General features: G+C 37.8%; 1 protein-coding gene and 1 long non-coding RNA gene across 2 annotated transcripts; both read left to right on the top strand.

Annotated features, from left to right (window-relative positions):
• Window positions 1–3925: 3925 nt before the first annotated feature.
• LOC125663568 (uncharacterized protein K02A2.6-like) lies at window positions 3926–7999 on the top strand. Its single transcript, XM_048895830.2, has one exon. It carries the CDS (start codon window positions 3926–3928, stop codon window positions 7997–7999), a length of 4074 nt encoding a protein of 1357 aa, XP_048751787.2.
• A 3033-nt stretch (window positions 8000–11032) lies between these two features.
• Window positions 11033–11758, top strand: LOC125668747 (uncharacterized). The gene is made up of 3 exons (XR_007367753.2): window positions 11033–11260; window positions 11361–11427; window positions 11652–11758. It is a non-coding gene; the product is annotated as an uncharacterized LOC125668747 (long non-coding RNA).
• Window positions 11759–15356: the final 3598 nt, after the last annotated feature.

The raw sequence follows: 15356 nt of genomic DNA, 5'->3' as shown, positions 1-15356 counted from the left end.
GGGGGGGGGGGTAGGGAAACTGTTACAAAAGTAGCCGTACATGTACAGAATAACACATGAAGATTTAGTTTGGCCATATGGAGATAATTTATTTACATTAGGCTAATAAATGTTCACGTGAACTCATCATCAGGTAAAATATGTTCCATTTATCTAATTTCATTAGTTTCCTATCCGGATCATTTATTACAATAACATCTAGACCTGTGTTTATTTCAAAATGCCTTAATTATTATCATTAAGTCCATAACATCTATGAAACAAATTAATTAATTAAAAAAATCTTATTCTGATACTGCTACATATAATAGAACCAAACTCTCCCCTCGCATATAATATTTGGTTAGTGTGCAAACAAAATTAAGCGGGTGTTATTTTCACATAAATAGAAACAAGAATTTTATCAATCAAGGGGTTAACTCCATTGTGAATTAACACATCTGCAGTTTGGCATCAACCATAAAATTTGCTTATTTTAACACTTTCACATTTCTTCCTGTCATTAGATTTATTTCTTATCTTACATAAAATGCATGAGGGAAACCTTTCTCCGTTATCAGACACTTCCTCCATGTTACAACACTCAAACTAAATTAAGTAAGACAGTCTGGTTTAATAATGTGTTCAGTTCTTCCTTCTATAATGCTTAGCAATTTTTTACTTAATTATGTAGGATAATATATTTAAAAAAATAAATACATCAACTTTTACTTCAGGAACGAGTGTCATTCGTATGTTCACCTCTATTTTAATTAGTATTAATGATATCTTGCATTAATATAAGATTTGTGGTTTTGAATATTTGCTAATGAGACTGAATTTTCAATGATAAATATAATTGAAACAATGAAATGTACACTATTTTTGTTAACATTCTTTTTACATTATTTTTTCATTTTTGAATTATTCATTATTATTATCCCTTTTTATTAACTGCCTTTTATTTTTGCTAATTAGATCAAATGTAATTCTGTTTGTCAATGAATTTCATTTAAAAGCAAAACAAGATCCATATTGCTAGATATATTTTTCGTATTCATATTTGTATGTATTTCTATATATTGATTTCTTGAGGATGAAATATGCAATGGACCGGAATAGCTGTGTTTCGAAATATAACAGTACCTGATGACGTATGTCCAAATCGGTTGACACGTAACCGAACAAATGTTTTAGATAGCTCAGAGACTTGTAGCCTACAGTCTATCCATTGTATTGTTATGTTGACGCCTAATTTTTGTCTGGTACCTATATATTGTACTATAACTTTAGAAATCATTAAACAATACGGGATAGGTCAATATATCTTCACATCTAAGTAGCCTATCGAGTTTAGGCACCCCTCGGCTCTTAAGTCTTTTTATGTACTGCGACAGCGATTTCAACACAGGCCCGTAGGCAATCTCTCACCAGAGGGCGTATTACGCTGCGCTACAACACTGTGGAGCGTAGCGGGAACGATAACTCTGGGTAGAGATTGGCCCGTAGGAAGCAATTTCACTTGGGGGGGGGGGGGGGGGGGGGGGGGGGGGGGGGGGGGGGGGGGGGGGGGGAACACCACACCAAAGTAATTTACGACAAAAATAAATTGATATCGACAAAAACATTAGTAAAAAGATAACTGCATAAATATGTGCAAGCATTGAAGTGTACGTCATGTACACAAATCTAATTATGTACATAGAATCTAATTAGTTTCCCAGAAAACCCCTCAACTTTAATTTTAAGTTTTGTTTGTTTTTTTTTGGGGGGGGGGGGGGGTTGGAGGGGGGGTGTTAAGGATTTTTTTTAAATATTTTTTTTGTTTGTTTATATCTTTATCATTTTGTTATCAATCATTTCTGATGCATAAAACAAGTTCCTCTTTGTTGGAAATATCTCGTGTTTCGTCTGCCATTATTGAAAAGAATTCAGACGATTTGATGAAAGCAACAATTTGTCGCAAAATCTGCAACCCCATCACCTGCAAAATTTCATTTTGTATATCTGGAGCAACATACTTATTTGTCTTGCGTTTTAGCCATTCCTGAAACTGGAGATCGCGTTTAGCCTCTAGCATGAGAAGTTGATTAAAGTTCGAGTTTTTCTCGTCTTTGTCACCCCGAAGAGCAATTCCTTGTCGAGCAAGGAACTTCAAAATGTTTGTGATTTTAAGCAAATTCTCTCTGTTAGACTTCTTCTCGACTTCGTGCGTATTTGAAAGACATTCTCCAACATTTTTAACCTCCTCCTTTATCGTAAACTCCCTTTCCATTGCCTCTTTATGGCAATCACTTTTCTCGTGTGCGGCGAATTTTGTGGTTGCTTTTTTCCAGTTTTTAAAACCACTTGATATGAAAGCTTTTTCTTTCTTGTGACAACTGAGAGTCTTCTTCTGAAATGATTTTATGCAAGGAAAACAGAATGCAATATCTTTGATTTCTACATAATGTAACCAAGAACACCGATCAAACCAGGAGGCATTGAAAGATCTCATCTTTTTACCAAACCTTTTTGCTGGAAAGAAAATATTCCGTGGCTGATTTGGGGTACTACCGATCTCTGGTGTATGCCATTTTTCATGTACAACCTGGGCCTTTTGCACTGGTATTTCTGAAATATCTTCTGAAGAAGAAGAATCAATAAAGGAAGCAACCTTAACATGTTTGTCTGTTTCGTTGTTTGCAGTTTCCCCCAATTTACCTGTTTCAATAGACTCCTCATTTGTGTTAGACTCCAAGAGTGGGGAAGGACTATCTTGTGATTGTTTTGGTTCAAATGAGCGATGAGGTTCAGAATCCTCAAAGGATAACCTCGAACGCTTTGAAAGAGGTTCCTCATGCTTGTGAATACAGGCAACAAAATGATTAGGTGTCCAACCATCTATTTTTGTAGCAATTGTTTGAGTCCACATGATGGGGATAGCATCCTGATATTCTTTAGCATCAGCACTGTCAAGAGGAACAATAAGCTGATTATGATCTTGTCTGTTTATACCAGGGTTTTGCACCTCGGGGAAAATCGACATGATTGGTTTCTGAAAAACGTTAGAAGCTACGAACATATGTAAAAGGCTTGAATAGTAACCGTTCTGGGTTGTTTTTATTGTTTCCTTTTGTAACGAAGCAATCAAATCACCAGTAATTAAACACTCTTCTGACAGGGAACTTTCAAAGACATATTGAAGTGAACTTTTGTTTGTGGACCTGGTCACAAGGGTGTTTTCATTTGAGTAGCGCTTCAGGTTTGAAACAAGTTCAAACACAATTCGTACCATCATTTCCTTAAAATTGTCCTCATGTCCAAACACAAAAAAGAGAGAGTTCTGAATAAACAATTCCCATCACCATATATCTGAATCGGGATAAGTTCAGAAGGAGCATCATTTGGATAAAGCTCTGAGGAAACAGCATCTTTTCAAATATTCGAAGTTGGGATATTACGTATGCTTGTTGGAAGATGATATTTCTTAAAAATCTGCCCTTTGAGTCTAACAAGAAAACTTAGTGCTCCCCATCCCTGTTTTCCTGCATTCCTTGCTTCTTCGTGCACTTTTTCAAAAAATGCCTTTCTTTCGTCCGTCTGGGCATACATTGTGAAATATAATCAAAGTTAAAACTGTGCGGAAGGTTGATCTTACACTGATACGATAGTGTCTACTCTTGGACCAAGAATGAAACAGGTACAGCCTGAGACTTGAAAAAGTTGTTACACGTCATGACTGTCATGTATTGTGTATTCGACAGTCAGTCGACTGTTATCCGGATTTATATTGTTTATGTTGTTGGTTCTAAAAGTAGAATAAAGCAGTTTGAGTTCCGGTTATTATGGCGTCTGCTTGACGAACACGACATGGTGTCAGAATGTGAAAAAAAATCACGTCTACGATAAGCCATCGAAAGTTATTTCGTGAATATTCTTTGACATAAACACTCAAAGAAAACAGATGGAGTCTCTTACTGGTGCTACGCCAAAGGTGGACTGGGAAAGTGGTGACCTGCCGGGAACATGGAAAAAATTCAAAGCACACACGGAATTTATGTTCAATGGACCACTGAAAGATAAAACAGAGGAAGAAAAATGCAGTTACCTCATGATCTGGGTTGGCGAAAAAGGTAGGGATATCTACAGCACTTGGCACATTACTAATGAGGAACGAAAGAAATTAGAAACGTACTACACAAAATTCCAGGCCTACTTTCAACCGAAAAGTAACAAAATATTCTCACGCTACAAATTCAACTGTAGGACACAGCAAGAAAATGAAACATGTGACGAATTCTTAACAGCATTGAAAGTTCTAGTTAAGGACTGTGGTTACGCTAATTCAGAAGAAATGCTGAGAGATAGGATAGTGTTCGGAGTGCGTTCAGCGAAAATTAGAGAAAAACTGATTACTACCGGAAGTGATTTGTCATTAAATCAAGCAATAGACATAGCGAATTTATATGAACTCTCTAGAGCTCAACTGAAAACTATGAGTGAGGACAGTAAAGGCGACCTCGTAGGAAACGAAGTGAACCGTATCACAACAAACTACAAAGGAAAGCAGTCAGATTTTCCGAAATGCAGACAGTGTGGAAATAGGAAACACGAAGCCGGAGAAAGGTGTGTCGCAATTGGGAAAACATGTTCTAGTTGTGGTAAGAGAAACCATTTTGCGCGAGTATGTGAATCTAGTGTGAAAACAAAGCGAAGTGAACCAGGTGCTTTCAGAGGAAATTCGCGTGGGAAATATTATGGAAAGCAATCAAGGAGACAAAAGAATCGTCCAGTGAATATGATTCAAGAAACTGATTCTGATGACAATGACTTAGATGATGGAAATTATTTTTTCATGGGAATGATTGATGCTGATATCAACACGATAGAAAATTGGACTACGTCATTGAGAGTAGGAGACACAGATGTACAGTTTCTCATGGACACAGGTGCAAAGTGTAACGTGATTACCAGAGACACTTATCGAAGGCTTAAAATCACAACAGCACTGGAGAAAGCGGAGGCGTTACTGAAATCATATTCAGGACACAAAATCACAGCTGATGGTATGCTCACCATTCCACTGAAATGCAATGGTCAAACTCATTCTATGAAATTCTACATAGTCGACAGAAATGCGCCAAACATCTTGGGAGCAGATGCTTGTCACAAACTGGACTTGGTGAGACCGATGAACGCTATTTCGTCGAAAACTGAAATCGTCAAGGACAACCTTCAGACCACAGGAAGTGACATTTTGAGTGAACCTCAATATGCAGAACTATTTGAAGGATTGGGATGCCTACCCGGGAAGTATTCCATTAAGTTAGATCCATCGGTTACGCCTACTATACACCCACCTCGCAAGGTACCGATTTCGCTGAAGGACAAAGTGTACGAAGAACTCCAGAGAATGGAAGAACTGGGAGTTATCGAACGTCAAACAGAACCTACACCATGGGTAAACAGCATGACAGTTGTGAACAAAGGATCCAAAATTCGAATCTGTATTGACCCTCGAGATCTAAACAATGCCATACAGCGTGAACACTTCCCGTTGAAAACCGTTGAGGATGTGATCGAGAACATGTCTCAAGCAAAGTACTTCACAAAGCTGGATGCCGTAAGTGGTTTTTGGCAAATCCAACTAGATGAGCAAAGTTCCAGACTTTGTACATTCAACTCACCATTTGGACGTTTCCGATTTAAGCGGATGCCCTTTGGTATTAAGTCAGCGTCCGAGGTATTCCAGAAAATCATGTCACAAATGCTGGAAGATATTTCCGGTGCGGAAGTCATCATTGATGATATTTTAGTATGGGGATCTTCGATTGAAGAGCACGATCAGCGTTTACGCAGAGTGTTGCAACGCGCTAAAGAGTACAACCTGAAACTCAGCAAACAAAAGTGTGAGGTACGAAAAACTGAAGTGAAGTATGTAGGACAAGTACTCACCCAGAAAGGAGTAAAACCGGATCCAGAAAAAGTCCGTGCCATCTCCATGATGCAGAAACCAGAAAATCGACAGGAACTATTAACATTCTTAGGACTTGTTCAGTACCTTGGAAAATTTCTTCCGAGACTATCAGATGTCAGTGCTCCACTACGGAAGTTGACTGAAACAGCAGCAGGATCTGAATGGAACTGGAACAAGGAACAGGAAGTCAGTTTCAAAACCATTAAGGCAATGATTATAGAAGCTCCAGTTTTGGCATACTATGACCCAAAACAACCATTGACGCTCTCTGTGGACGCTAGTTCTAAAGGACTTGGTGCTACTATCTTACAGCAGGGTAGACCCATCGCGTACGCCTCAAGAGCACTCACAGCGGCCCAAAGGAACTACGCACAAATAGAGAAGGAAGCCTTAGCAGTGGTATTTGGATGTCATAAGTTTCACCATTACATCTATGGAAGACAGATAACTGTGGAATCAGATCATAAACCATTGGAGTCAATATTTCGTAAACCGCTCTTAGCAGCTCCTATGCGTTTACAAAGACTACTTCTTGCAGTCCAGAAATATGACTTAAAGATAGAATACAAACCTGGGAAACTCATGTTTATCGCTGATGCTTTGAGTCGCCACTACCTAGATGAAACTACAGAAGAACTGGTACCCGAAGTTGATGTCAATAGCATCACGCTTAACCAACATCTACCAATGTCGAAAGACCGCTATACCGAATTTCAACAAGAAACACTACGTGATTCTACTTTGCAACAGCTTCTACACACAGTATTGTCAGGCTGGCCTGAAGCCAAGCAAAACTTGCAATCGACTCTTATTCCGTATTGGTCATTTCGTGATGAGATATCACATGTGGATGGACTACTGTTCAAAGGCAGTAAACTCTTGATTCCGAAGTCGATGCAACAGAAAATGTTGGACTTAGTGCATGAATCACATCTCGGAATAGTGAAATGCAAGAGCCGAGCGCGAGAGTGTATGTACTGGCCAGGTATGGCAGCACAGATTGAGGACAAAGTTTCAAAGTGTCATATTTGTGCAGAAGTACAGAATTCAAATCCTAAGGAACCAATGATATGTACAGAGTTGCCGGACCGTCCATGGTCCAAGATCGCGTCCGACATATTTGCATACCAGCAAAATCATTACATAATTGCGGTCGATTACTACTCTAAGTGGCTGGAGATCAAGATTCTAAAGGACTTGTCATCATGTCAAGTTGTGAACTCGCTCAAAAGCATGTATTCAAAATATGGAATCCCGGATGAACTAGTATCCGACAATGGTCCGCAGTATACAAGCAAGGAGTTCAAGGATTTCACAAAGGAATATGGATTCACCCACACCACATCAAGTCCGTTGTATCCAAAATCAAATGGACAAGCGGAGAGGATGGTACAAACCGTCAAACGGATTCTCAAGAAAAACAAAGATCCGTACATAGCACTAATGGATTACCGTAACACGGAAATTCAAGGACTAGGAAAATCACCAGCACAGATGTTTCTAGGACGTCGTCTGAAAACAAAATTACCGACAACGGCAAAACTTTTGCGTTCCATGAACAATGACACTCATGAGAAATTGAAATCTAGACAGCTAAACTTTAAAAGATTTCACGACAGGAATGCAACCAAGAACCTACCAGATCTGCAAGCAGGAGACCGTGTAATGTTGAAAGTACAAAATTCGTGGAAACATGCCAACATCGAGTCAAAACATCACCAACCGAAATCGTTTATCGTGTCATGTGAAGGAAAGCAATACCGTCGCAACCGAAGCAGAATGAAACAAACAAAATCGATTAAAGAAACATCCGAAGTCGAAGGATTTGACTTTCAGCTTCCCGACAGTGTTTCTCAACAGATTCCAGGAACTACTCGTCCGAACAGCGACAATGCTAGTGAACATCCGAACTGTGACCGCGAAACCGAACAAGCTCGATGTACCCGTCCAAAACAAACTCTATCGTTTCCAACTCCACCGCAAGAACTGAACAAAACGCGATCGGGACGTACTATCAAAGCTCCTGGCAAATACGCAGACTATGTTATGCCGACAGTTTAATGTGAATTATCATTTCTTGTGAAACGGGCATAATTGTCATGGACATTCTTAAATGTCATGTAGTTCATTTGCAGCTTTCTTGTATGTGTTAAGTGACTTATTGATTCAGAACTTTTTTCATTACTTGTATTGAGTTTACTTGATTTCTTTGAATTTGAAAAGAGAGGATGTCATGTATTGTGTATTCGACAGTCAGTCGACTGTTATCCGGATTTATATTGTTTATGTTGTTGGTTCTAAAAGTAGAATAAAGCAGTTTGAGTTCCGGTTATTATGGCGTCTGCTTGACGAACACGACAATGACCTACGTCACATTGGGGGTGTTACGTCACTGATAAATAGTACTTCACACATTGTCGGGTTTACCTTTACCATAAAAACTGTGATGATAAAAAGTCAACAATTCATCATATTAGCTTTACAAAAAGATTTTAAATATATACAAACTTTGAACTGGTATTAGGGCAGTTGGGCATAGACATTTTTGTATCAAGACGAAGTTTCTATGAACAAGCTATCTAATGAATTATTAGACCTTGAAAGTTAGTCAAGGTCACACATATTAGATACCTTTTGAGAAGTCGTCCCTTGCGAGATTTTTTCACTCGTATGAGTCGTCAACAAATACCTGTAAAGGACTTTAAACGACACTAGTGCCGGGCACTTGGCAAAGGAACAGTCACTACTACATATCATAGGTTTGACGCCAGATGCGGAGCTGGGAAGGAGAACCGAACCATTACCCCATGATTACGACCTTTTGGATGATGCCCTAAGAAATGTTAAGGCATTAAGTGCTTTTTATGATATTTTTTTTAATTTAAGCTAAAGGACAGTCACACTGACTGACCCCCCCCCCCCCCGTTCCTACGGCCATGTGTACATAATGCAACAATTTAAAAGGCACAGGAATCTAAATAATGAACTTATAGATATGTTTTTCCTTTTCCATTAGAACTGCTTGGAAAATTTCAATGATATGCGGCATAACAGCATAACCAAAACACATGTATCCATTTACGACGGAAGATGGCGAAGTGATCTGATTGGTTACACAAAAAACTCCGAATGCTTGACGTTACCATGATGTTATTGAGAGGTAAGATCAAACTGTAAGGTGGTGAAGGCCAAAGGCTTGCGAGAATTTAGAAATGATAATGAAAGGTCACTTTCACGAAATTATTTGATATTTGGAAATCCACTCCTGTTCACATGGTTTATTACAACAGTGCAATTTAGGCCTATAATGTACTATTGAGTGAACAATTGCATGTACAACTTCTGGATTTGATATTATTGATGTCATTGTTTTCTTGAAGAAAAAAAATCAGTGGAACAAGCCATGATATTTTTTTTTATCGGATCATCATAATAGAAAAACGGCTTTGAGTCATCGAAAATGAATAATACACAAAAGTAAAGATATTATGCTCACCATTAAGGCCAATAATCAAAGTTCTCGATCAGATGATTGAAAATCAACTGTTGAATTTAAACAGAACTCTGACATAACAACGTGTAAATCAATAAACCTCATAGATGAAGCAAAAATCAACTTTCAAGATGGCCAACGTCGTTTTTGCGACATTTTCGCGCTTATTTTTATTGAAAGATCTGTCTCAATCAGAACACGCGAATTCGCGCCATTCAGAAAAGCGCAAAAATATCCAGGAGGATACATAAAAAAGAGTTCTCGTAGTTCAACATCAGTTGCCATTATGACAACATGGAGCTTGTACTTTTTATTTATATTGTAAATTTTGTGCCGGCAGGCCAGATCCATAAGTAAGTATAGACAAGAAAATGATTTATTATCGTTTGGTGCATTTATATGTTTTTGGCTGTTTTAAGAAATTAACAATTTATCAAATATTTTCTTTTTGTACATTCATTTAATAATTCAAAGTTCTGGCAACTGATTGACAAAGGGTTTTAGATCAAACATAGGAAATAGATAGCATTCATTAATTAAAATCACAATTACAAATTGCATGACTTGTTGTCAGTCATAGTGGGCGGTTGGTTCTCTACATACATGTGAATAAAATATTACTCTTTGCAGGAAGCTAACAACACATGTGTCGAATTACTTTAGGTTTCGAGAATAGACAATTGGCACCACACCGTAAGTTACTCATTGACTTCTAAACTTTAGTTAGTTGACAATCCTTTCTTTCTATCTTCAGCAGCAACAACTGCGTATTAAAGTTTTTAAAAAATCTCATGATCACTTTCCCCCGTACTTTGGGGTATTTGACTATTTCCGCAATAGAATTTATACAGACATGTTGGATCGTATCCATAAGTATGGCAAAGATGTTTCAATCGAATTCAGCAATGACGTTGTTGAGGCTAAAGTGTTCGAAATGTATAGTCTGCTATGTTGACATCGTCAATAGTGTGTACAGGTTAGACCTTTCCCGCACAGGTTAGACTTTTCCCATGCAGGTTAGACTTTCCCGTACAGGTTAGACTTTTCCCATGCAGGTTAGACTTTCCCCGCACAGGTTAGACTTTTCCCGCACAGGTTAGAATTTTCCCGCACAGGTTAGACCTTTCCCGCACAGGTTAGACTTTCCCCATGCAGGTTAGACTTTCCCCGCACAGGTTAGACTTTTCCCATGCAGGTTAGACTTTCCCGTACAGGTTAGACTTTTCCCATGCAGGTTAGACTTTCCCCGCACAGGTTAGACTTTTCCCGCACAGGTTAGAATTTTCCCGCACAGGTTAGACCTTTCCCGCACAGGTTAGACTTTCCCCATGCAGGTTAGACTTTCCCCGCACAGGTTAGACTTTTCCCGCACAGGTTAGACCTTTCCCGCACAGGTTAGACTTTCCCCATGTAGGTTAGACTTTTCCCATGCAGGTTAGACTTTTCCCATGCAGGTTAGACTTTTCCCCGCACAGGTTAGACTTTTCCCATGCAGGTTAGACTTTTCCCGCACAGGTTAGACTTTTCCCGCACAGGTTAGACTTTCCCCATGCAGGTTAGACTTTTCCCATGCAGGTTAGACTTTTCCCATGCAGGTTAGACTTTTCCCGCACAGGTTAGACTTTTCCCGCACAGGTTAGACTTTTCCAGAACTGTTGTTTCTCTGTACACCCGAAACGTATTCCTGATTTGCAACATTCTGTCCTCTATATCTACCAAAGACATCCATCCTTCGTCTCTTTCATCTCCTTTATAGCTTGTGTACACAGCCTTTGAGTTCTCGAGGCAGCTCGCAATGACGAGAAAAACAGTGGGCAGTCTCGCAGAAGGTTACTATTTGTGTGCATGTTTTCATGGCTTTAGTTCAGCAAATTCCAGCAACGCGATTTATAGCTTATGTTTATCTCTGCTCTAATTTGTTTTACACAGAGAACAGAGTTGAAACTGGAAATTGCCGCCGAATTAGAGTTTATGGGAAAACAGAAACGAGAGAATGGTATGTCTTTGAAATTATGTCATTTATGAATGGCGTATGGAAGAGAAATATTCATAAGAAAAAGTCCAGTCAATGTGGACAAACGTGTACACGTCAGAATTCAGTTGAAAGTAAGCGCTGTATTCTTACATCAAAAATATATTTTTTCGTAATAAAAAAATATATATTTCTTTTCATATACTGGTATATAAATGTACGGTGTATGAAAGCCAATTTTTTTGTAGGTTGGAAAAAACAGTCTAGCTACCAATATCTCCACCTATCTTTGAAACTCAATAAAATGTTATAAATGAAATTTTCATTGTTCGCGTCTATCGATTAAAGTTTATAACTGAATACACATATATTCATTCTTTTGTTATTCATTTATGTATTTAATGCATGTTTACAGGCAGATTTCTAACGACGAATTTAAGACTGACAGTTGTTTGAAGACACAATTAGTGATTACGGATGACTTCCTCGTATCATTACCTCGCAACAAAAGTTGCTGTGAAGACGATAATTTGTCCATGTGTGCGCAACGTACACTGTAAACCAAATTTTATTCACGTGCAGGAATTTTCGCGAGAACCTCATCTTCGTGAATATTTCTCGTCACGAACCAGTCATAGGCTCCATCGCGAAAATTACTGGCCGCAAACCAGTTTACCACAGGTAAATTGCGAAATAAAGTAGCCGCGAATAAAAGGCGGTTTATAGTATGCGTCCAAAGCAATGTCATGATATGGACATTACAGGTGAAGAGGGGATTAGGGGAATATGTGTCAAAGGGCCATGCGTTAAGATTAACGACTTTGGAGACCAGAGAGGTGAAAACAGCTTTCTTCAAATATTTCTAATAGTTTTCTTCAAATACATAAAAAAGGGGAAGATGACGAACAGTGATCAATCTCGTATACAAAATTGAGAGTAGAGAAAACGCAGGCCCTTGGAAAGACCAGAGGTGGAATCAAGTGCCTAAAAGAAGTGAACATTTCCTGTTTTTCGGTCACGCCTGTGAGCCCTATATTTTGATTAGGTAAACTTAGTAAACCGTAGTCAAAATCAGTATTAAAGAACATTCTAAAAGTGTGGTTATTAAAAACTTTTTCTTTTATTTAAGCAGTCAAAATTTGAGTAAAATTCAGACTTAAGTCTAAGTTGCGACTTAAGTTTTGATTTTTTTTTTCGAGAAATACAGACCAGGTAACCTGAGTCACTCATTTTTATCCTTAACCGTTTGTCGTAGCGTCTCGCTCGTTGTAAACTTTCAGAAAAAAATTCATCTTAATCTGAAATACTGATTGATCAATTCTTATATAGAATGAATACATGCATATGAGATGGGATGATTTCAGCTTCTCCATCGCCAACTTACCATATTTATGTAGCAATATTCCATTATCACCTGTATATGGTGTTTATATCTCTCAACTGATTCGATACGCAAGAGCTTGTTCTTCGTATGATCAGTTTTCAAATCGAGGCAGGCTACTGACAAACAAGTTGGTGGTGCAGCGGTTTAAAGTCAGCATTTCGCAAATTCTATGGTCATTATAACGATCTAACTTGTCGATACAACCTACCATTATGTCAAATGCTGTCATACGTGTTTCATACCGATTGTTAGGCCGTTCTTGGCACACTGGTTTTGACTACGGATAACTTTGTTTACCTGATCAAGATATAGGGCTCATGGCAGGTGTGAGCGGTTAACAGGGGATATTTACTCCTCCTAGGCATCTGATTCCACCTCTGGTGTGTACCGGCATTCATGTTTGCCCCACTCTCTATTTTGTATTGCTTATAGGAGTTGTGAGATTGATCGCTGGTTCGTTATCTTCACCTTTCGTACAGTTGCCTAGTATTGGTAATGAACAAGAGTGATACGTGTGAGACTTTTTCTCAAAAAGGTTACATGATTATTAGGATTTGAATTTTTTTTAAATTTTGATTCCAAAAAAATAATTTTCTAGTTTGATATATTGATTTCCTTCTCGTGTAAAATTCGTTAACACATCTTAGTAATGAATTCACTTGTAAGATAACACAACAAATACAATGGGATTGAATTAAAGTTTGTAAAACTTTAAATATCCTTCCCCCATAATAAAGATGTTGTATACAAGATTTTACATGAATAATATGCATAAACAAAGGAATATGTCATTTGTAAATTAAAACAACTTGACTATATGAGATATGTTTACTTGTGTTCATGTATACTGGGAAAACAAAATTTTATTCTCAACTAAGGAAAGTGAGTTTTCTTCTCAAAGTAAACACAAGTATCAATATCTGTCAAACAATTGATTTTTTACATCTTTGTATTTTGGGCATGAAAAAGAAAACGATAAGAGTCCTCAGTTTTACCACAATCACACAGAGGACAGTCTATTATATGACGAGGGTGAGTGTGTGAGATGTCTTAGTAATTATGTAATCCTTTACTTACTGTACATGTGTAAGTAAATCCTACAAAACAAAAATAAACAAACAAACAAAACTGCAGAGTCAATCTGTTGTAAAGAGGAATGCTAAAGCTGGAAATTGAAGTAAATAAGTCATGGAAAATCTCCGACCCAGCCGCTGATTTGCTGTTTCCGCTGACACCCTTTTTTTCTTCTAACATATCCAGTTAATAACAGTAAACCTCATAACTTCCAGGCGTTCCTCATCATCAAATCAAAGTAGGCATCGCTATCCATGGAAGCACTGACTCCGGAATAATAGCTCAAAAACTCCTCCCAAGCAATCTATGTAAAGAAATTAGTGAGGTGACTGAAGCCTTAAAACCTAATCCTAACAGTAATATTAGTATTATCTATCTACCAAAGGACATCAAGTTGACACGAGACTGACCATCTATTGGGATGTTGAGCCGAGTGTGCTTTGAAGTGTGAAGTGGAACAGCAGTGAGGTGTCCTTTTTCGTGCAATGCCTGCCGTATCTGTTCGAAACCTGGCTTTGTGAATCCCAAGAACATTCATGCACAAACGTGGTCGATCGCCTGAGAATAACACATGCGAACATATTCGTGCGCTAAGGGCATTTACTTCATGCAATTTCTAAAGTATATCATATAAATCCTATGACAGAAAGATAAGCTCGTGTATCCCATAAAATAGTTTGTTGAAACCTTCAGCGTCATCTTTTTTGTTGTGTGAGTGGGCTTTTTATGATTTTAATTAAACAATTATTGTTATTTCACGCAAACCTTATGATGAGTACAAAGTGATTTTAATCAGCATCCATGTACTCATTTCGAGAACGAAGTTTCCGAACGCTCGGATCTATGGTACGCCAAATTAGCATAATCATTATGCTAAATTGATTCAAAATATCGTAAGATATCACCATGCAATTCATTTACTGATTTTATACATTTTCTAGCAGAATTAAAGAGATCGTTAATTCCTTTGGTGCGCACAATAATTCAATTGTTTTTCTCTCTAAACATTAATTTTGTTCATGCGCGCAATACTTCATTTACAGACGGCAGCGATCTAATTAAGAAATAATGATCGCGTTTTCGTGTACGGTATATTGCAGGAATTGCAGGATAACCTTGTTCTCGAAATGTTGTTTTGAAATATAAAACGCCGAGGCTTTTATGAATTTATTTCAAACAACATTTCGAGACCAAGGACGTTATCCTTCAACATACACGAAAACAATCTTGAACTTAAGGTATTCCATGTATAATGAAAGGATAATGAACAATTTTGAAGGATTTAGATCAACATAAATGTTTATTGTTAAATAATGATGAAAGTGAAGCAGATGAAATTCACATGACCGGTGAATGATTAGAAGCTGACCTTTTTGCACTTAAGACTTTTTGGAAGAGTTGTGTGCTCTTTGTAAAAATAAGAAAAATCTAATTTTCTAAAAATGTGTGTGGTCAATGATTAATTTTATTTCATATTTTCATTAAGAGAAAGTGT

This window comes from Ostrea edulis, chromosome 4 (genome assembly GCF_947568905.1).
Source record: "Ostrea edulis chromosome 4, xbOstEdul1.1, whole genome shotgun sequence".
Classification (NCBI taxonomy): domain Eukaryota; kingdom Metazoa; phylum Mollusca; class Bivalvia; order Ostreida; family Ostreidae; genus Ostrea; species Ostrea edulis.
The sequence above is the reverse complement of the archived record's forward strand: the minus strand, read 5'-3'. Positions and strand labels throughout refer to the sequence as shown.

Excerpts from the sequence above, each read along its gene's own strand:
- LOC125663568 (XM_048895830.2), top strand. The coding sequence starts at position 3,926 with ATGGAGTCTCTTACTGGTGCTACGCCAAAGGTGGACTGGGAAAGTGGT.